The sequence below is a fragment of the Crocuta crocuta genome, unplaced genomic scaffold (genome assembly GCF_008692635.1).
Source record: "Crocuta crocuta isolate KB4526 unplaced genomic scaffold, BGI_CrCroc_1.0 scaffold216, whole genome shotgun sequence".
NCBI classification, from domain to species: Eukaryota; Metazoa; Chordata; class Mammalia; order Carnivora; family Hyaenidae; genus Crocuta; species Crocuta crocuta.
Window position 1 is genome coordinate 339437 of NW_027531504.1, and position 23674 is coordinate 363110.

The window sequence follows — 23674 nt, forward strand, 5'->3', positions numbered from 1 at the left end:
CTCTAAAAAAAGGTAAAAATGGTCTTTAAGTATTTAATGGGTTAAGCTTATTATTTTAAAAACTCACTAATACAGAACATCTCATTCCCAGTCAGTGCCAAATAACAGATGTTCTTGTATATTAAAAACAGTACCGTTCTGTAAGAACAAGTCAGATCAACAAGTATTTATTAAACACGTTTAGTATAGCCAACATTTAGTACTTTGGGGGATACAAAAGAAATAGAAGACTCAGTACTCACTGTAACTACAAAGGATGTCAGAAATAAATCTCTTTCCTCCTCCACTCCCCTCACAACAATCTTTTTAAATATTAGATAAAATTTATGGTGAAGGAAAATTGGCTTCTAGAAACCAAGGAATTCTTAGTTTAAGACTAAAATAATAGAAGCATGTAATGTGCCATTCTTTGTCTATAAAACATGGGATATTAGTAGTTGTCATGTTCTAGCTGTCATCATTTTTAAAAAGAATGGGAAGGGGCGCCTGGGTGGCTTAGTCGGTTGAGTGGCCTACTTTAGCTCAGGTCATGATCTCGCAGTTTGTGGGTTCGAGCCCCACATTGGGCTCTGTGCTGACAGCTCAGAGCCTGGAGCATGCTTCAGATTCTGGGTCTCCCTCTCTCTTTGTCCCTCCCCTGCTTGTGTTCTGTCTCTCTGTCTCTCAAACATAAATAAATGTTAAAAAATTTTTTTTAATTATTAAAAAAAAGAATGGGAGAAGGTGTAGCATATAAAAAATAAATAAGATTTTTTTAGGACTGTAACTAAATCATGGGACAAGGGAATACTAAATTATCTAAGATATTCACACCAATTGTATTGTTTTTTGAAAAGTTATACAAGAGGAAAAAGAATGTCTATCAAAAGTCTTCTGTGAACCCCATGCCAGCCAAGTTCTTTCCATATTACTTCTGTTCATGTACATTTGAGAATCTTCATAATCCATAGTTACGATGCAGTGTTCCTACTCACCCCTCCTCCCCTACCCCAACCGGGATGACAGAATATGCAATCTATTTAAAAATAGTCCTTGCAGGAAACAGAGAGAAGGGGACTGAGAGCCTTCAATGAATCCCTATTCAGGAGCAAATAAACTTTGCCTAAGTAATTCCGGGTATAAAGTGAAATCAGGAGAATTTTTATTATTTACTATAATGTTATGGTTAAATAAGTCCAGAAGTAAAGTTCCCTGCTTGCCTTCCAAAATTCCATGTAATTTTTTGTAACATTTTAAATCAAAATCAATTATTGCACAGTTACAAGAGCTTTAAGAATGGGATAAAATAAACAGTTTGTTTTGGGTTTGGTAATAGTTTACCTCCCTTGTGTGGAACATAAGGATCTGTTTCTCTATAAGAACTATCCAAAAGTCATACTAAAACCTGCTGATCACATTTGCAGACCTTTTTCAATTCAGTGCAGTGAAATAGTATGCAAGATTATAATAGAGTAAAAGTTAGAAAGTGATATAAGACTTTTCTAAACTTTTATATGAACAGGTACTGGTCACCTCTCTCTCTAATATTCAACTCTTTGTTGTCTCTCATGTGCCCTCGTACATGAAATCCAAAACCAGTACTTCATAAGATGTATGACCATGTCAGTGACTGCAGGGATGTAAGCTGGTTTATGTGGCCCTCGTGTGGTTGCAGGAAGTGGAGTTTATAAATGAGAATCAGATCCATAAACATTTTTCAGATTTGTTTTGAAAGTCCATTTATGTCACTAAAAAAGAGTACTTTCCCTTAGTTATAATGTATAGTTAAGTTTTAGGTTGTAAAGTATATCAAAATTTTTCTTGGAAATAATGAAATGCTAATATTTCCTGGATGGTATGACTGGTGTTTATGTTAGTTAAAGGAAAAGTTCTTTTATTCTGAATTCCTTGAAGATGAAATCAGTCTGTATGATCTGTTTGAAAACTACCATATGGTATTTCTTCGCAGTTGAGAGTTTAATTTTGAATTTATTTTTAAATGTGACAAAATTTCTCAGAATTCCTATCCTTCAAAAATCTGTCTATGTAAGTTAAATAAGATGTTAATTCTCCCTTGGGGCAGCCTCGCCTAGTTTCTCACCTCTGTGATGATAAACCTGTAGTTTCTCCTGAATTTGTAATTTCAAGAAAACAAAATGAAGCGACACGTGAGCTTGTAATATTTAACTCTTCCAAGGCTTCGTAAAAATTTACAAAAGTAGATTATTTTATGTATGGTGTAGTTGGTTTATTAGTGTTATGTTTGAAACAGGCCACCTTTGTCTCCCCTCCAAAACACACAGTCTTTGATTATTGACTCTGTTTTTGACTCATTAGTTTTTGTTATTGAAGGATAAAATAAGCATATGCAAGTATCTCTTATTTTCACCCTTAAAATTCTTCTTACTCTCAAGTCAATAAAATTTCTGGTTATCCATTTATTTTATCATTAATACTTACTAGTACTTTAATACTACTTGCTTAGTAGTCTCTAACATTAAAAAGAAAAATTAGACTAATTAGAATTAGTCTAATCTTATTTCTGATTATATTTGAAACATAGACAAATACTGAAATTACCCTGTATAAAATTCTTATTTTTTTGTATCATGCCTTTTGGTTGCCTCCACTATTAAAGGCTTTTGCCCAGATGACAGTTTATTTATTCACCATTCTAACCTGCCATACCCAATATGGAGATTGGCCCATCTTATCCCTAGATTTGTGCTTTCAGTTAATATGGATTCCCCCTTCCGAACTCCTTTTGCACGTAAAACCAGACATTTTAGCACTAAGTTACTTTGTAATTTGTTTCACTTCTTCCTAATTCTGCATTCACTTACTAAGGAAATATACTATGTTTTTCCCGTTTTTAAATTATCCATAGTGTGATGAGTAACTTAGTGATTATTTGGAAATGGTAGGTGAAAATTTTCATTTTGTTATCACAAAACTCAATGAAACAAGTGTTTGTTGTCAAAGAATATTTGAAGTCCCTTTCTTGCACCCAGTAACATGTAAAGTATCTTCTCCTCCTCATAACTACATCTCAGCATTCCTTTTTTTTTTTCTTGCTTTCATATTAATCAGCACAGCGATTCATGTGATCCAGTCAAGTCTTTTAGAAAGATTGCGGTTAGTATTTTTTACTTTACTACTTAGAGAAAGCCAAATGCATACAGATGTGTCATTTAATGTCATCCATTCCTTCTTTTGTCTGTGTTGTCAGAAACATTTGGTAGCAGAAATTTCCTCCTATAATGAACTCCTTAACACACAATGAGCTGCCAATTCAAAATGGAGAACAAATAAAAGAACAGAGTATTACCCAGGAAATTTCCTTTCAGAATCTCAGAGGGAACATCTCCCTCTATTAATTGTAACTTAAAAGACCCTTGAGAGTATCTAGGATATCTGCAATATGCCAACACCCAATTTATGGGATCTTTTTATTAATTTAATAGGGATACTTAATGTTCAGCTAAAAAGCACAGCCTGAAATGAGGTAATAATTTTAAGAATAAACTGCCAAAAGTAAAGTAAGTATAATTCATAACCTTAGAGCTGGACAGCTCTCCATCTGTACATGTTACAGCTAAAATCTAAGAGCTCAACTGAGGTCCACAGCGTTGGGAGGGGTGGAGGTGTTTGTTACAATTATAGTCATTTATTTTATTTTCCTTGAAGAGTGATGCTATCTATACTCCAATGCCCTTTGATTTAATCTGTAATATTGGCTTCTTAATATGTCGGTAAATTAATTTTACTTTAAAAACTTTTTCTTTGAAATTTCCCTTGCAAACATTTAAATAAGTATACAATATATTTCATATAGCTGTTGATTTTTGCTCATTAGTTTAACTTGGTAACGTTACATTTTTATGTTTTTATAAATAGTCCATTATCTTTCCATGTACTTGATTATGTGTATTAAAAACTCTGTGAGGGGCACCTGGGTGGCTTAGTCAGTTAAGCATCCAACTCTTGATTTCAGCTCAGGTCATGATCTCACAGTCATGACATTGGGCTCCACACTGGGTGTGGAGCCTGCTTAAGATTCTCTCTACTCTCTTCCCCTCACCCTTTTTGCACCTTCTCCTGCTCAAAAACAAATAATTACACTAATTACACTAATAATTAATTAAAAAACTAAAAAGCCTATGAACCCTTACAACTTTTATTGTGATGCACCACTTCCCTGAAAAGTATGCATCTGTGGTCATAATTAACTTTAAGTAATTTTATTCATTAAAAACAAACTTAATAGCAATAAGTTTTGAAATATTAATATGAACTTTCAAATTTATGAATTTTTTCCTGTTACAATAGAAACTCCCTTATCTGACATGGTCTAAACCTGTAGTTTGTTAAACAATGAAAAAGCCAGTAAACTCAACCAACAAAACTAAAAGACAACTACTGAACGGGAGAAGATATTTGCAAGTGATATATCTGATAAAGGGTTACTAAAAAAATCCAATTAAAAAATGGGCAGAAGATATGAAGAGATACTTCACCAAAGAAGACATACAGTGGCCAACAGACACATGAAAAGATGTTCGGCATCACTCATCATCAAGTAAATGGAAATCAGAACCACAATGAGTTATCTATCACTTTACTCCTATCAGAATGACTAAAATAAAAAATTTAAGAAACAGTGTTGGTGAGGATGTGGGGAAAAAGGAACCCTAGTTCACTGTGGGTAGCAGTGCAAACTGGTACAGCCACTGTGAAAGAATATGGAGATTCCTCAAAATATTAAAAATAGAACTGTCGTACAATCCAAGAATTGCATTATTGGATATTTATCCAAAGAATACAAAAACACTAGTTTGAAAAGATATATGCACCCCTGTGTTTATCGCATCATTATTTATAATAGCCAAACCATGGGAACAGCCCAAGTGTCCATCAATAGATGAATGGATAAAGTAAGCAAATATTATTCAACCATAAAAAGAATGAACTCTTGCCATTTGCAACAACATGGATGGAGCAGTAAGAGAAAGACAAATGCCATATGATTTCACTCATGGAATTTTAGAAACAAAACAAATGAACAAAGGAAAAAAAGTGAGAAAGAGAGATGAGAAAGAAACCAAGAAATAGACTCTTAAAATTGCGAATGAACTAATGGTTACCAGAGGCGAGGTGAGTGGGGGATGGATGAAATAGGTGATGGGCATTAAAAGTACACTTCTTGTAATGAGCACTGAGTAATATATGGAAGTATTGAATCACTATATTGTACACCTGAAACTAATGTAATACTGTATGTTAACTACACTAGAATTTAAATTTAATTGATTAAGCTAGTCTCAAAAAGTGAGTAAACTCAGGAAATCATTTTAAGAGATGGTCTACCTACCTTATTTTAATATACTATATATGTGAAAATTTGCCAATTTGCTAGTTGCCAATTTTTTTTTGTATTAGGCCAAGACCTTTCCCCCCCTTAATTTCTGAGTCTGTTGATTAGCACTGGACCTCTTTTTGGCATGAACCATACCCATAATACAGCGTCTACAATGAAAACATTTGCTAGGCATTCTTAATTCAAAATTATCTAGACTTTTCACTTTTATTGCTTAATCTTTTGTTACTGACATACTTGCCTAATTTAAGATCATTTTTTTAAGTTATAAATTTACCTTTAGTAAGTGACCTTCAACTTAATTTCATTGTAACAGCTCTTTCACATTCATATTTTATCAGCTTACATAATACTAATTATGTAATTACACTATAATTAAGCATGTGTCTACACCACTTACAAACAGTGGTTTGCTAAGCAAAATAATCCCCCTTGGTAAGTCTACAACAAATGCATGTGTAAGCCTATTAGAAAGTAGACTTCCTGTTCCTGTCAATACTACAGAGGTAAAAAAGAAGAGCCTGTCAGAAGGAAGTCAGTTAAGACCTTTTTCTATATACTGTATTCACTACGTTTTAAAACTGATGCAAATTTTTCCATATATAGGTACATGAAAATAACATGCAAGATAAAAGGGATGATTTGAAAAAATTTATTACAAATAACCGAAAGTACCTTTTGCCAGTCAGATGATTGTTAAAATTGTTTTTGTCAGAAAATTTGTCAGAGACAATACAGGTTTTTTTCAGTTGGTAATTTAAAAAAATATGAGAAGAAAAAAGAAAAATAAGGTACAGGCAATCTGGAAAGCCATTTGACAACACCTGCTAGAGTTCAACTATTTGTAAACTATAATCTGTCAATACTCCCCCCCCCCCCCCGAGGTGTGTGTGCATGTGTGTATGTGTATGTGTATGCAAGGGGGGTGGGCATGTAGATGTCTATATTAACTAAAAAATATGCAGGAAGATTTATGGCAACATTATTGCTGATGGCTAAAACTGGAAACAGCCCAAGTGTCAGCAGTAAATGAATAAACACATTACAGTACTTAGTGGAATACTATCTGCAACAATGAGAGTGGACAAAGTACAACAACATGCAGTAATGTTGGTAAATCTCACAAAATCTAACTGTAGAAAAATGCCTGACCAAGAAAATACATACTGTATGATTCCATTTGTATGATGTTCAGACCTGGCAAAAGTAAGCTATGGTGTGCTTTTTGTGAGAGAACAAGGAGGTAGTGACTAGAAGGAAGTGCAAGATGACTTTTGGAGTTCTGGAAATACTCTCTCTTAATTTGGGTGCTATTCTCTTTGAGCTGTATGCTGAAGATATATGTGTTTTTATTATGTATGGTGAACTGCAAAAAAAAATAATATGATTTTATCTGATGGAAATAATATTAACTAGATGAACCATGAAGTAATAACAGAAAAATGAGTTGAACTCTACAAAGGGATTTGAGAAGAGCTAAATTATGGAATCTATCAAAAAGGGAAATAAGAGTTAACAACTTAAAGTGTACCATCTGTAGCTTATTTAGTTACGATAACTCATTTCAGGCCAATTTGTTGTATTTTGCATACTTAGTATGTGAATTATGCAACCACTGAGAATTATTTAATAAGCAGATAAATATAAACCATAAATCACTTTATCCTAGTCCTGTAAAGTAATCTGGATTGCCCTCCTCCTTTCTAAGTCATTTTTTTTAAGTGTTAAGTTCTGTTCAGGATAAAATACTATTTAAAAATTAGATTGAAATTTGGTTCACTGGACAGAAATACACTTCATTAACTGACCTCTTTTTCTAGAATGTCTTTATTGACAATTTTTACCTCTGATTTTCCTCATTTCAAAGGAAGAAATCATGAAAATATTCTGGTACACATTTATTCAATTTACATAATGGCAAACTAAAATCAAATACATATTAGAATAAGATCAAAAGAAGCCTTTAAACCATTCTCTCATGAGACTCACTGAATTTGCAAGACCTTCATATTATTTCAGTAGTGGTAAAAAATATATGCTAGCCCAGCACTTTATTATGCAAGAAGCAATAGAGAAGAAAGAAATATTCAGTTGCCATAATTAATAATCTTATTCATTGTGGGGAATGAAACACAATTGCATAAACCATTAGTAAATGTGACTCCCCTCTTCAATTATGTTATAGTTGTTGCCCTTGTATAGTAAATATAGACGAAAAGTGTTGCTTTGGCAAGAGAAGAGTATGCTTCTAAAGTATTTAATCAAGTAGGTAGTCATTTTGAAAAACATTTATGTTTATATGTGACTATAATATTTCATGATTGGAGACCCTATAATTTCTACAAGAAAGTAAAAATAATTGAAAAAATGTGATTTGGCACAGAAAAGAGCATTGCCCAATAAATATGCCTACTTTTTTTGAAGTAAATCTTTCCCTAGACTTTAAACATATATTCCTTAAGTTTGTTAAAATTATTTTATGGTCCTCAGTGAGATATGAACCATAATCCCTAGAAGAAAAGGTCTAAGGCATTCTAATGAGTAAGTTCAATTCTTAAAGACCAGAATTCTGTGAATACTTTGCCAACCACTCACCACTTCTGCCAAGTGTCATGCTGTCTCTGCTGCACTCTGTACCAGGGAGATATAAGCATGGCCGAGTGTGTAGGATGATCTCAGTGGGGGAGTCACACTTCTTAACAACAGAGTGCCATTACTGAGATTTCTAAGGCTTGATCTCTATACTATGGGGAAAGAAAAGAAATGGAGATAGAAAGCCATCTCACAGAGTAACTTTGCCCTTGTTACTATAGATTTCTAAGTCTTGAAAAGAGAAAGAGTGGGAGGAGCCACGTATCTGTTCCTTGAACCACCCTTTAATCTGGTAATTTTTAATTCAAAGCCACCTAAATGGTGGTATTGGGTATGTCTGGTGTGTGTTAAGCACCCTCAGTAGAAATTATTGTTATTTAAATGACTACTGAAGTAAGAATGCAACCTGTTTAGTGAACTGGAAACTTGAAGATTCCTGCCACAAAATAATTTGGTTACTGTGTTTCAGTGTTGCTGTGTTAAATTTTTCTGTGATTGAATATTGTAAAGTGCAAATCCTTCATACTACTTTCACATTTTCTAAAACAATTATAATTATGTTACGGTTTTAAAAAAATGTATACTTTAGGTATAAATGTCGACCTTATAATCTCTGGTTAATAGCTTTGAATTCATGGAGGTTTCATTTTTTTAGTGGTGATATAGCAAAAATATTTAACTTTGTACTCATATTCTTTTATTAGGATTTGGAACTTGGAAGGAATGCAGACAGCTCATTTTGTTCTTCATTCCCCTGGAATGAGTGTGTGCTGGCATCCTGAGGAAACATTTAAGGTTGTTATTTACAACTTAGCTTTCTTTTATCAAGTTGAAAAGACATATACATGTATAATGCTTTTGCAGAAATCTGGTCTGGATCACTATTGGAAGAATCAAGCGGTACTGAGAGATCCTTGGAAGGGAGGAGGTTTATTTTACACCTGTGGGCTCAGAGGAGATCATTCTCCAGAGGTCTGACCCCAGAGCATCAGCAGAGGGAGTAATTTATAGCCGTTTAACTTCTGCGTTCGTCATTAATGCATGAGACAAGCAGTGTGGGAAGAAGAACCCAGAAGAGGGAGCCTTTGATCAGGGACACATACTTCCTTATCAGTCCTGCCGGCCATCTTATAACAGATTTTTCCCTATCATTACATGCATACATAGAAGAGAAAAATCAATTACTTTTTCCACCTCAGGAACTCTACTTGTCATAAATGCATTTGGACTAGTCCAGAATTCTGTAACTTAAAAGCTCTGTAATTAAGTTTTTTATTTTACAGCCATCATCCATAAATAGCATTTTTTTCAGAGTACATTTTTCCTGCCCTTTGATAGATTGCAATAAAAAACACCGATGCCTGGACTGTCTAGTAGCAGTATTCATTAGGGAAAAAAAAAGTTAAAATCCATTCTTGTGAGCCATAACATGTAATCAGAAAGCATCAGTGGCGTAAGGCAAATTTGACCTAGCTGCAGTGGTATTCAATTCTTATTCAAAGCAGAGCTTTCTAAACTTCTAAAAATATATTGCAAGTTATTATCTGTTGACCTTAGTTATTATTTCATTGAGAAGATCGGCTACATTCAGTAAGAATTCTCTCATTTGCCAGTATCTTCTCTTGGGCATCACTCTATTTTATCTTTCCCTAGAACCATAGAAGTTCCCTTGTTCATCTTCTTAAACTTAATTCTCTAGCTGTGTAGAGCTCATGCCAGTTCCTTAGGTATCTTGATTTTATATCTCTCTAATGTCTTCGTGCTTCTCCATTGGCTCTTTTCTGTCCTCATACTTGAAAAGAAATATAAGCCCACTTAATTATGGCAAACACTTACACAGTATTTGTATGTACTTGGCCCTTTGTCAGCATTTCATGTTACCTTACTTAATCCTCATGGCAACCTTATGGGATAGCAAACAAGTATGATCCTCATTTTACAGATAAGGAGACCACTCTGTCTTAAAACTCTGCTCACTTGATCTTTAAAGCTGTATTATTCTAGTCCTCTTGAGCATCTCTACATGTATCTTCCCTTTTTCTTTCTTCTCTGACAACTCTTCTTTTACCATGTATTTGTGAATTGTTGCAAGAGGTAATTCTCACCTATGCTGTGCCCTTTATTGTAAGAGAGTATAAAAGAATGAATAAAGCCCTTGCCCTTAAGTTACACAATGACTGACATATGAGGAAAAAAAAACATGTAGGTAAACACAATAACACATTTTAAGTGTTTGAATAAAAAAACCTAATAAGTAGAATGATGACATTAAAAAAGGATTAATCAGATCTGCTCATAGCCTTAACAGAGAAGGTAATCCTGAGCTGAGATACCCCAGACTATATAACTGTGTTCTTTGAACTTTGGGATGCCATGAAAACTTGTTTCAGGCTTATTGGATCTTTCATCAATACAACTATATACTGTTTATGTACATGAATAAAATTTTCCAATTTATTCATATTACATATGTAGGGATTATTCCATGTAGAAGTATTATTCTTGAAGCCAGGTCCCATATTTATTTTATGCCAAATTTCTCCCCTGTAGTAGTAAGTCTACTTGGATTATAATTAGGGATCCTACCTAAATGTTAATATCACCATGTATAAATACAATAGGTAACTTTTTAAAATCTGTGACCTGGGACACCTGGGTAGCTCAGTTGAACATCCAACTTTGGCTCAGGTCATGATCTTGTGGTTCGTGAGTTTAAGCTCATTGCTGTCAGCCTATCAGCACAGACCTTGCTTCAGATCCTTTCTCCCCCTCTCTCTGCCCCTCCCCCACTTGCACTCTTCCAAAAAAATATTTAAAAATTTAAAAAATAAAATATATGACTTAGATGAGAAATGAGAATTTTTCTTACAACCTCTGTCCCAAAACTTACAGCTTAATGCTTGTGATTCAGATCCCTTTCCTTCATATGCTTTAAGTTAATTTCTGTTTTTCTTCTGTATATCATTAAAACTCCAACCCACCTCATCTCCTTTTTTTATTGCTTCCATGACTTCAGAATGTTTAGAAATCCCTGTTGTAAAGTACATAAACTCAAAATTCTGAAATCACTTTTGATGTCTTCCTGCCCTTATATGCAAAAATTTCCAGGTTTTTAATGTTTCCTTCCCTGTTACTAAAACACATTCCTCCATCATTAAGGTACGTTCTTCACCATTCTGTTTTCATATGTAACTCTTGCCACGGCTTAGCTTGTTTTAAAAATTTTGGCTCTCCACTCTTTGATTTTCTTGCCTACTTTAGTTAGACTAATCTTAAAATATCAGTTTCATCATATCACCCCTAAACTCAAAAACCTAAAATACAGAAAAACAACACAGAAGTGATTAAGAATATGGATTCTTAAGATAACTGCCTGGAGTCAAACCCCAGTTTCACCACTTACTGGCTGTGTGATCTCTGGTAAGTTACAAAAGCTCTCAACTGCCTTTACTTCCTCCTCTTGTAAAGTGGAAGCTCATAAAGACTAAATGAGTGAACCCTTATAAAGTCCTTAAAAGAGAACCTGGCACATAATAAGCACTCAGTCAATTTTAGCTGCTTGTCATTACTGACACCATTACTACTAAAGCTAGTGGTTCTTTGGGGGCTACCATATCCATTCAAGCCCAGATTTTTTGTTTGGATATGCTTAGCCTGGATGAAAATGAAGCAGCCAGACAAGAGAGATAGGTCCATGATTACCTGACTCATAGGATGCATAGGAAAATCATATGAGGTGTGAACTATGCAGAAAGAGCCATGTTGGGGCGCCTGGGTGACTCAGTGGGTTAAGTGTCCAACTCAGGTCATCATATCACAGTTGATGAGTTTGAGCCCAGTGTCTGGCTATGTGCTGACAGCTCAGAGCCTGGAGCCTGCTTTGGTTTCTTTGTCTCCCTCTCTACCCCTTCTCACACTCATGCTCGCTTTCTCTCTCTCTTTTGCTCTCTCTCTCAAAAACATTAAAAAATATTTTTTTAAAGAGCCATGTAATCTGGAAAGTACAAAGCAAATTCTAGGGCTGCCTGGGTGGCTCTGTCGGTTAAGCATCCAACTTCGGCTCAGGTCATGATCTCACAGTTCGTGGGTTCAAGTCCCACATCGAGTTCTGTGCTAACAGCTCAGAGCCTGGAACCTGCTTCAGATTCTGTGTCTGCCTCTCTTTCTGCCCCTCCCCTGATCACACTGTCTCTCAAAAATAAATAAATGTTAAAAAAAAAAAAGCTAGTGTTTAATAGTTAGTAAAAGATACAAAAGTCAAAAGATCATGAGAAATTAAGATCTTAAATCCAATTAACCACAATTGGAACTAGTATTTTACTAGGTAGTAATAACAGAAACCAGAGTTTAAGATGTCATGCAGTCAGAGAATTGGGACTAAGGACATCTCAGTCTCTGACTCTGAGAGAATAGAGAACTGCTAAATGAAATGAGGTGTGAGAACCGACATTTGTTGAATGCTGAGTACCAGGAATTGTGCTGAGCATTTTATATGTGTTCTCTTGTAATTCTCACAAAGCACTCTGAAGTTGATAACATTATTCTGTCCATTTCATAGATAAGAAAACTGAAGCACCAAAAGGTTAATAAGTAATTTTTCCAAGGCCACACAGGCACAGATTTGACCTCATTCTGGTTCAAGTACTCATGTTCTGTGCTGCAAAAGATATTTCCCCTGTGAAAATTCAGTACATATTCTGTTTAAGGTTCTGAGAAGTCCTAAAGGAAAAATTCCTCTGTACATTTTAGCTCCAGCAGTTCCCAAACTTATTTAATTTTTTTTACTCTATCTACTTTCAACCAAAAAAACAAACAAACAAACAAAAAACCCCAAACACTATCATCATAATTGAGCACAGTTTTAAAAGGATAAATAAGGGGCACCTGGGTGGCTCTCAGTCACTGGTTAAGTATCCTACTTTCGTTCAGGTCATGATCTCACCATTCCTGAGTTCAAGACCCACGTTGGACTCTGCACTGGCCGCTCAGAGCCTGGAGCCTGCTTTGGATTCTTTGTCTCCCTCTCTTTGGCCCTTTCCTGATCTTGCTCTGTCTCTCTCTCTCAAAAATAAACATTAAAATAAAAATTTTTTAAGGATAAATAACAGAGATGAGTTTTAAATCTGACTTTAACCTATAGTAATAGCTAATGTTTTCTGAGTGCCTGTTCTGTGCTAAGACAGTTCTGAGTGCTTGTCTCATGTGTTAACTCATACCATCTTTATACTAGGAAGTAAGTGCTATAATTATCTCCACTTTTACTGATGATGACCTGATGCACAGCGAGGTCATTTGCTCAAGATCATAGAGCAGAACTAGGACCCACCCAAGTAGTCTCGCTAACAAAGGCCCCATTTTAAACCGAACTGCTTTATTGCCCCTCCTAATTTAGGACCTAAGCCCAGATAGACTTTGCCCATCCACAGTGCATAATTTACATCTGAAATCCTTAAGATTTTTAGAGTCAGGCTCAAAATCCCAAATATTTTTTTTAGGTCCTGTTAAGGCTTCCTTGGTCTCCTCTCATTTCTACTGCTTCTTCCCAACCCTCACCATTCCCACACACTTGACCATTCACCAGTCTTCACAGTCTAGCTCATAGTAAGAAATACATGTACTCTATAGTCAGTCAGACCTGGGTTCAAGACCGGAGTTCAAATGGAGGCTTTGCCACAGGCTAGCAATGAGACTTAAACAAGTTACTCTTGACACTATGCTTCAGTCTCCTTTCTGAAAAATGGAATTAATGATAGTAATTATGTCATCCAGTGCTTAAAAGGATTCAATAAGGCAGGGCATATAAAGATCAGTGTTGCATTTGGTTTTGTTGTATATGTCATTGACCTCATGTTATTGTTAGTATTATTTAAACATTCTGCCTATTAAAGAATAATTTTAAATTCCACTTTTTCTGTTAAGAATCCTATAACTGCAAAGATTACCAATATTCTACCTATATTCTATGTTCAGTCTTTTTTCATAATTCTCATCTTGAGGTGGAAATTTCTTGATCTCAAGGATCATGTCTTCTACTTTCTTTAGGAATTAGCATAGTATTTTGCATACACATGTGTATGTAATCTTCATTATTCACAGTTCCATATTTGCAAGTTTGTCTGCTCATCAAAATTTATTTATAACCCCAAAGTCAATACTCAGTGGCATTTCAGTCACAGACCTGCTCAGAGCAACAAGAAATTTGAGGCAGCTAATGTGCATATTTCCACCTAAGGGTGAATGAGGCTAGTGATCTGCTTTCTTGTTTTAGCTCTCACACTGTAAACAGGTGTCCTGTTTATGGTCTGTTTAGTGCCACATTTTTGTGTTTTTGTTTGTAATTTCACCATGTAAAACAGTCCCCCAAGCATATGCACTGAAGTACCGTCTAGGGTTCCTAAGTGTCAGAAGACTGTGATGTGCTCTATGGAAAAAATACATGTATTAGGTAAGTTTTGTTCAGGAGTGAGTTATAGTGCTGTTGGCTGTGAGTTCTATGTTAATGAAGCATATATATGAAATAAGGTATCTTTAAACATACCTAAGACAAGATTACATATTGATCAGTTGACAAAAATGTTATGCCCAGAGACTCACTAGAACCCAACCCTTTATTTTCTCTAGGATCAATGTTCGGTATTCACTAATTTGTTTGCAGCAACTTTATAGATTCTAAGTAACATGAATAATGAGACTCAACTGTGTGTCAGCAGCAGATGAGCTGGGGTAGATGCTTGGTAAAGGTCTCTTAGATAAATAATAGAATGACTGCCAATAGTCCTGAGCATGTGTGTCTTATTAGACATTATGTTTTTATTAGAAATGGTAACAATACTTTTATAGTATTTTATGGGTTTAGGAAAGTACTTGTATATACAGTATCATGTTTTAGCTATATGCTAACTTTTTATTTCTTTTATAGTTTACTGTCAAGTTGGTTTCCGTATAACACCCAGTGCTCATCCCAACAAGTGCCCTCCTCCATGCCCATCACCTCCTTTCCCCTCTCCCCCCTCCCATCAGCCCTCAATTTGTTCTCAGTATTCAAAGAGTCTCTAATGGTTTGCCTCCCTCCCTCTCCCCAGCTATTTTTCCCCTTCTCCTCCCCCATGGTCCTCCATTAAGTTTCTCCTAATCCACCTATAAGTGAAAACAAATGGTCTTTCTCTGACTTATTTCACTCAATATAACACCCTCAAGTTCCATCCATGTTGCTACAAATGGCCAGATTTCATTCTTTCTCATTACCATGTAGTATTCCATTGTATAGATAAACCGCATCTTCTTGATCCATTCGTCAGTTGATGGACACTTAGGCTGTTTCCATGATTTCGCTATTTTTGAGAGTGCTGCTGTGAACATTGGAGTACATGTGCTTCTATGCATCAGCACTCCTGTATCCCTTGGGTAAATCCCTAGCAATGCTATCGCTGGGTCATAAGGTAGTTCTATTGTTAATTTTTTGAGGAACCTCCTCACTGTTTTCCAGAGGGGCTGCACCAGTTTACATTCCCACCAACAGTGTAGGGAGGGTCCCGGTTTCTCCACATCCTCACCAGAATCTATAGTCTCCTTATTTGTTCATTTTAGCCACTCTGACTGGCGTGAGGTGGTATCTCAGTGTGGTTTTGATTTGTATTTCCCTGTTGATGAGTGACAATATCGTTTCATGTGTCTTTTGGCCATCTGGATGTCCTCTTTGGAGAAGTGTCTGTTCATGTCTTCTGCCCATTTCTTCACTGGATTATTTGTTTTTCGGGTGTGGAGCTTGGTGAGTTCCTTATGTATTTTGGATACTAGCCCTTTACCCGGTGCATCATTTGAAACTATCTTTTCCCATTCTGTCAGTTGCCTATTAGTTTTATTATTTCCTTTGCCATGCAGAAGCTTTTTATCTTGATAAGGTCCCAATAGTTCATTTTTGCTCTTGATTCCCTTGCCTTGGGGATGTGTCCAGTAAGAAATTGCTGTGATTGAGGTCAAGGAAGTTGTTTCCTGCTTTCTCCTCTAGGGTTTTGATAGTTTCCTGTCTTACATTCAGGTACTTCATCCATTTTGATTTTATTTTTGCGTATGGTATAAGAAAGTGATCTAGTTTCAGGGCGCCTGAGTGGCTCAGTTGGTTAAGCGTCCGACTTCAGCTCAGGTCATGATCTCATGGTTCGTGGGTTCGAGCCCCTGTGTCAGGCTCTGTGCTGACAGCTCAGATCCTGGAGCCTGCTTTCGGATTCTGTGTTTCCCTCTCTCTCTGACCCTCCCCTGCTCACACTGTCTGTCTGTCTGTCTGTCTCTCTCTCTCTCTCAGAAATAAATAAAACATTAAAAAATGTTTTTTTTAAAGTAAGTGATTACATAGGGATACATATAAAAAAAATAAAAGTAAATAAAAAGTAAGTGATCTAATTTCATTCATTTGCATGTTGCTGTCCAGTTCTCCCAGCACCATCTGTTAAAGAGGCTGTCTTCTTTCCATTGGATACTCTTTCCTGCTTTGTCAAAGATTAGTTGGCCATACATTTGTGGGTCCAATTCTGAGTTCTCTATTCTATTCCATTGGTCTATGTGTCTGTTTTTGTGCCAATACCATACTACATGGTAACTTTTTGAGTCTGATGTAATTATCCTGCGTTTTATAGATAAGAGCAAACTCCAGGTCACTCAACAGATTAGTAGAACCTAGGATTATTGACACTAAGTCTCTCATTCTTTCCAGGCTACCGCTGCTACTTCACATCTTCAGGGAGGTTTTCACCTTAACATAATTAGAATTACAAGAACATTTTGTAAAAGTGAGAACTTTACAGAAAATGTAGAGAGTTTTTAAACTATTTCATTTGGGCAACAACTGCTTATGCACTTATATATTCATAGCAGTCTGTTTACCTTAATTCCCACAAATGGTATCCAAATGCCCTTCTTTTAAGTCTAAGAAACAGATTTTTTCACATTTTAATATTTTATAAAATTGATATTTATCTTATAGCTGTTTTTGCATTGATAAAGTATTTCTTAGGAAGGAGGGATAGGGGAAGCAAGCAAGCAAACTCATTACCCAACATCTTAAATCAGTAGTATTTTAGAATGAAGGAAATACTGAAGTAAGAGTAACTACTGTTTATTGAGTGAGTGGCTAGTAGGTGTCAGGCACTGTACTGGATGCTACAGCTAGAGATATTACTCATTTAATCAACACAGCAATGCTGTAACTGTTCTTATCCTCACATATACATTTTGGAGATGAGAAAGTTGCCAATCAAAGACTTGTAACTTGGCCAGTCATTCAGCTTTTAGGTGAGGGAAGCAGCCTTGCTCCCCAGGCCTATATGTGCTCTGCGTTCCATTCTGGAAAGAAACTCACATCACATAAGGATATGTAACACATACATATGCATCTCTGTTGCAAAATACGCACTTAGCTATCCTTTCTAGGCAATATAACTTAAAGGTATAACTTTTTCCAGAATGATTCTTTGGGCTTATTTTTTCCTGGTAACCATACATCATCATTTAAAATTGTAGCCAATGTTCTTGAATCTTTCTTTTGCCGATTTTCTGTAAGCTTTTTTATATTTGATAGAGACTCTTACATAGGCTTCTCCCGTTTTATTTGCATTTGATGTCCTGTTTGTAATATATGCAAATGTTTGCATATCACTATATAATATTAAATTTCTGCCTCAGATTTGGCTAGTGAATTAGGTGATTTTTTTTCTGTCTTACAGCTGATGGTTGCAGAGAAGAATGGAACAATCCGGTTTTATGATCTTTTGGCTCAACAGGCTATTTTATCTCTTGAATCAGAACAGATGCCATTAATGTCAGCCCACTGGTGCTTAAAAAACACCTTCAAAGTTGGAGCTGTCGCAGGAAATGACTGGTTAATTTGGGATATTACTCGATCCAGGTACTTCCTTAGCATATTATTCATCTGCTGCTTACCCAAAAAGTCAGTCACTATTGCTAAAGGATCCATTGAGCCATTCTTGTATACCCAAGCCTCACTGTAATCAAAAATAAGTCCCTCTTGTAGAAGGAGCAGAGCTATGGGTTTTCACATAACAGAGATAGATGCCCATGCTTTACAGATTTCCTTTGAGAGTAACCCAGAAAGAACATTGCAAAGGAAGAATTCTTAGACCTGGGCAATATTTACTTATGTTAAAAAAGAACAACAACAGAAAAACACTGACTCTGTTGAATGACGGCATTCTGTAACAGTTCTAAATTATGTCTGTGTCTCTAATGTATTTCGTTTGTTAATCCAGTGCTTATTTGAAATTTTATAACAGTTTAAGTACATTGGGTATTGTGTCCTCTAAAGAGAGAATACCTTTTAAGTCTTGGTTTAAGTTCCTCTACTTGAGACAAGCATGTAAATCCATAAAATGCAAAATGTTACCTTTTAGTTATCCTCAAGATAAGAGACCTGTCCACATGGATCAAGCCTGCTTATTCAGGTAATGTACCATTTTTGTTGGAGCTGTATTTGATATTTTTAGTTTGGTTACTTTGTTGCATGCCGTGACCCCACCTGGAATACTTTCCCAGTCCTATCCTTTGTTCTGAGTTGTTTGGGGGTGTTTTTGGTTTTATTTTCTGACTATTTTATAAATGGTTATTTTGCTTTCCTAACTAACTCTTTGCTTTTGTCTTTTTGTCTGGGTGATAAAGTGATTTGTTTTCCCAATATTTTCTTTGAAAAATTTTATAAAATACAAAACACATTGCCACTCCACTAATACCACTCCAATGATTTGGAGTATATGCGTCCTTATTGTTTGTTCTAATAAAGATATAAAATGTAGGTGGACCCATGTTTATGCATATAAACTTCATTGCTGTGCTTCAAATGAGAACACACTATATTATATATCTGTGACTTTTTCTCTACTTAAATTAATATATGTCTACCTTGTTCTTTCTTATTGATTTTTACATAATATTCCATTGTATATTTATTATGTTTTATGTGTATTTATGTGTGTTTATGTATATTGTCATATTTACTATTAATAAAATTAAATAAAATCAATTAAAATTAGTAATAAAATATATTTATTAAATAATAATATTACTATTATGTAATAATAATATATTCCATTGTGTATTTATTATGTTAATGTTAATATATATTATGTTTATATATTCCATTCCATGATTCCATTAGGGTGCTTTTAGTTTCAAGTGACATGAAGACTTACTAAAAGAGAATAAAGCCAGTAGAACATTCATTATATGCTGTATTTCATCAAATCTAAAATACCCTCAATAAAATTCTAGAACCTAGGGACACCATTATTTTTTGTACACCTTAGAAAAAACTACATTCAACAAAATGTAAAAATGCCATAGATTATAAGACGCAGTCTGATTTCAGAAATGTGAGCACATCACAGAGAGGTGATGCTTCGGAAGGAGGCAGCTTGCGATGAGCTTAGCTCATCAGCGCCAACTGAGAGTTCAGACCTTTCCCTCTGCCTTCTGCAAGGGCAGGGCTTTGGGCTTGTTGCTTCACAGTCACAAGATGAACACCAGGGCTCCAACATCAGGGCCTCATACATGCTTGTCCAAAGAGGAGAGGAAAGAGCACTCCTCTTTTACGAGGGATTACTGTCATTACCCTCACTCAGTTGTGCCTCATCCCTTGGGGTCGGACACACTGCCAGAATGTAGTTGGGGTTCAGTTAGCATGGGAAAAGGGCAGAAAGGCTGTAGGGCAAGCAACTAATAATGTCTGCCCATATGAAAATACTAACTATACTTTAGCCTTTTGATTTTTGCTGTTATTGTTGTTTATCAACAAACTCTTTCTTTTTTCTTATATCTTCCCCAGTGCCCTTAATGGTAGTACTGGACATGTTGCTGGAATACTTGTTGATTCATTAATTCATTATATTTCAGTGTCTATGAGATCTTAAAACTTTAATGCTTAAACATCTAAATAGGTGTTTGTATCATCCTAAGGAGTTTAAATGCATGAGTTTATTGATAATTTTACAGCAAATGTCAGAACAGTAAATGTTTTTTTGAATATATTGCACTGTGAAATATTTTATATCTCTGATGCCTTATTTGTATCTCGTACCACACTGTCAGCCCTTTGGTTACAAGAAAGAAACTGCTAACTTTGTGTAACTTTGGAACTTAATAAGGTGGCACATGTAAGCACTTAATAAATATTCACAAAATGAGAAAATATTTATAGCTAACTTCCCTGGAATTTCCAGTCTGTGAAGCTGTATTCACAAATTTAGACTTAAAAATTATTGGTTTTATGCAAAAAGAAATAACTTGTTTTAGAAAAGCTTGTAGTTATCTGTAGAATACTCTACTTCTTTTTTGTCTTTTCTTAGGTGGTCTACAGTTAACGAAAATTTGTTTGCAACCACTGGTTATCCTGGCAAAATGACAAGCCAGTTTCAAATTCATCATTTAGGACACCCTCAGGTAATATGGAGTTGTTTTGTGGCATATATGTTTTCACATTTGTGTTTCTTACTTTTCTACTTATAACCCCCAAGTTTGTAATGTGTAACTAAAGACATTTGTGAATGTCTTATCTGCTCAAAATAGTTGGAAAGAAAGCATTTTTTGATTTTTAAACCACCACTAGTAACAGACATTTTGCCAGTATTCATGTGAGAAGAATTTTACTTCTTCTGTTTTATTTCCCTCTTCATTTAAATATAATAATTTTGCTTGCTTGCTTGGTTTAGGCTACAAAAATGATTGAATCTCAGCTGCTCCAGTTATTTGTAGATTGTTTGTATCCTTCATTCTAGCCAGCTGCAAACAAATAATGTGTATTTCACCTATGAGGGAGCATATTTTTAATTCTGTTTCTGCTACATTAAACAAAGACAAATTCGCACTGCATTTCTTATTTTTGAAGGGTGGTTTTTACCTATTAATTTTGGTGATTTATTGAGTTTCTCTAATCTTTCACATATTTTGTAGCCTGTCCTCATTGGTTCTGTAGCCGTCGGATCTGGCCTTTCCTGGCATAGAACTCTCCCACTGTGTGCAATTGGAGGAGACCACAAGCTATTGTTTTGGGTAACTGAAATGTAAAACAAATTTTCTGCGTACCTTAGATCCATAAACTTTGTATTTTTAATACATATTTTGGAGAACTCCCTATTTTTATATCAAATATACTATAAGCTCTAGAAATGTCCCAGTTGTTGGTTTTGTTAAATAAAATGTTAATGGTTTGAAAAGTCATTTTCTAGCTCTGTTCTGTATGTGCATGTATGTGTGTTTATGTATACGTATATATATGTACACATACACAAACAATATTTTTTAAAATCATCTTTCAAGACTATAATTGACTCAGCAGCTCCAGAAAAGAGATGATTTCATCACAAATTATCTAAAGTATATCCTGTCCTCTATACTTTAAGTATATGCTGTTTTCCTAATTCTCAGAGACACTAACATTTACAAAAGTAAGAAAAGGTCTTTCCTTTCAGTGTTACTCTGGAGGTTATCGAATGATATGTGTGGGTATATGCATCTTTGTTAGCAGTCTCTATGTGTAAGGGTCTTACAACTTACTCAGTAATTATAAAAGATTGTCATTCAACTAAATATAAAGAATGATTTTCACTTTCTTAAAAATGTGACTGATTGACTCAATCTTGTTGACTATATACAGATTTCTTTTGACTAGATCTCAACATTCTTAGAACATCTGTTGTATGGGATAAAGCTTACCTTGAAAAATTAATTATAATTAATATCTTTAACAGCCTCTGACTCTTATGAATCTTCACCATTTTTATCAAGAAACTGAGATGTTTTTGAGATGTCACCTAGAGGCAGTAAAACAGCACTGACAGCACAGAGCCTGCTGTCTTTCTCTGACCTTCCCCCCTGCTATCCCTTCTCCCTCCCTCTCTCTTTCTCTCCCTCCTTCCCTCTCTTTCTCTCTCAAAGAAAAAAGAAAAAAAATTAGCTCTAAGAGACAAAGAAATGTTGGGAGTAATTTGTTTAATGTAATGAAACATTTTAATCATGTAGATACTTAGTATAAATATTAACATGCTTTAAAGTATAGATGAAAAATAGCATAGCAATTTCTAAGTCAATTATTTGATATAATAAATTATTACAAAATAGTAGAAGTAGAAGTGATTTCCTTTACCCCTTAATAAGCAGATTGTAACTTAGAAAGGCAAAGAGCAGGGAATTTGGACATGTTTCCTTTTAACAATCTCTGTGATGGGACAGAGAACCATAAAAGCATTAGGATAGATCAAAGAATTTGTAAGAATTTCACATTTCAAGATGTGTCCCCAAAATAAGGAATACATACTGAAATGTCAGATTGAGCCAGTACATTTGAAAATTGTCTTATACTTAGGGAAGTTGACTTAGGAATTGAATGGGTTGTTGTTAAGGGTGGAGATTGAGGGGAGCCTGGGTGGCACAGTTGGTTAAGCGACTCTTGGTTTTGGCTCATGTCATGATCTCACAGTTCCAGGAGTTAGAGTCTCCCGTTGGGCTCTGTGCTTCCAGCACAGAGCCTTCTTGGGATTCTCTCTTCTCTCTCCTTCTCTCTCTGCCCCTCCAATACTCACGCTGTCTCTTTCTCAAAATAAATAAGTGAACTTTAAAAAGGTGGGGAGTGGGGTGGAGATTGGTAGGTTGGCCTTGGATTTTTGGGTGTTTTAGAAATAGGTTCTTTGGAATGAGGGCTTACCTAAATAGAAGTTATCTAATGAAATTACCCAGTAGGACTACTGCCTGTTAGGGGATGCTGTCTTGGGGGAAAGAGAACCCATGGTGGTCATGTAAATACTAAATTTATGCTATTTATGCCAAGAGGCAGGAAGTGTTATCCTTAAAGAGAGAAAATGGTTGTTTTATTCGTAAATTAATACAGTAACTGTAAGACTCAAGTCTCAAGAAATGAGAGGAATTTTTTTATTCCTTAGCTTCAGTAGTGGTATGTTATCCTGAGTAAGCATTGTTAAACTTTCTATGTTCAATGACTTTAAATGATATAATGATATTCTTTTTCCATGGGAAACTTTGTTCTTAGTAAACTATGTTTAAATTAGACTAACACAGGAGGCAGTGTTTAATGGAGAATGAGTTATTGCTCATCACTTCTAATTCCTGATAAATAACATGAATTCTGATTTTGTGTGTGTGTGTGTGTGTGTCCCATTTAGTTTTAGTGTTTCCATGTTTGTTTATTCTAAGAGGGTTTTTCTTCTGTTGAAAATAAGTTTTTCTGAGGATTGCTTCACTTACAAAAATTGTAGAAAGGGAAAAAAAGTAGTACTTGTTTTCTAAAATTCATATTATTTAGAGCTGTTGAAGGAAAAGTCAGGATATCACAAATCTGTAAGATGTCAGAACTCAGTCCTACTCTTTCAAAATGATGGAATCATAAGTCCCATTTTATTTTTATGATTTGGCTTGTACATTGTAAATATTTCAGTGTCTCTCCCATGCCAAAACACAAAACCGTACACCCATGCTCTCCAATTTGTTTCTTTGGTAATTTGTGACTACATATTGACACTGACCTAGAAATGTTCCTGTTGCTGTTTTAAATCTCATGTCAGTGGAGAAGAAAATGAAATCTGGTTTGCACATTTGTGTCTGGTTTTTTGTAATTGTCCAAAATCCGACATTATCCCAGAAATGCTGATTGGGAAGTTATGAGACGGTATTATGCCCAAGACTGACTTCTTTGGAGAGAACATGTATTTG

At 35.2% G+C, this 23674-nt stretch overlaps 1 protein-coding gene across 2 annotated transcripts in view; it reads left to right on the plus strand.

Moving 5' to 3' along the window:
• The window catches only part of NUP37 (nucleoporin 37), a 42821-nt gene extending 21652 nt beyond the window's left edge, over positions 1-21169 (plus strand). For both annotated transcript variants that reach the window (XM_077772175.1, XM_077772176.1), the window contains exons 6-10: positions 8653-8743; positions 17668-17849; positions 18352-18402; positions 20299-20392; positions 20903-21169. In XM_077772175.1, coding sequence (XP_077628301.1) covers positions 8653-8743; positions 17668-17849; positions 18352-18402; positions 20299-20392; positions 20903-21016 — 532 coding nt within the window. In that variant the 3' untranslated portion in view covers positions 21017-21169. The remainder of the gene's footprint in view (positions 1-8652; positions 8744-17667; positions 17850-18351; positions 18403-20298; positions 20393-20902) is intronic.
• Positions 21170-23674: the final 2505 nt, after the last annotated feature.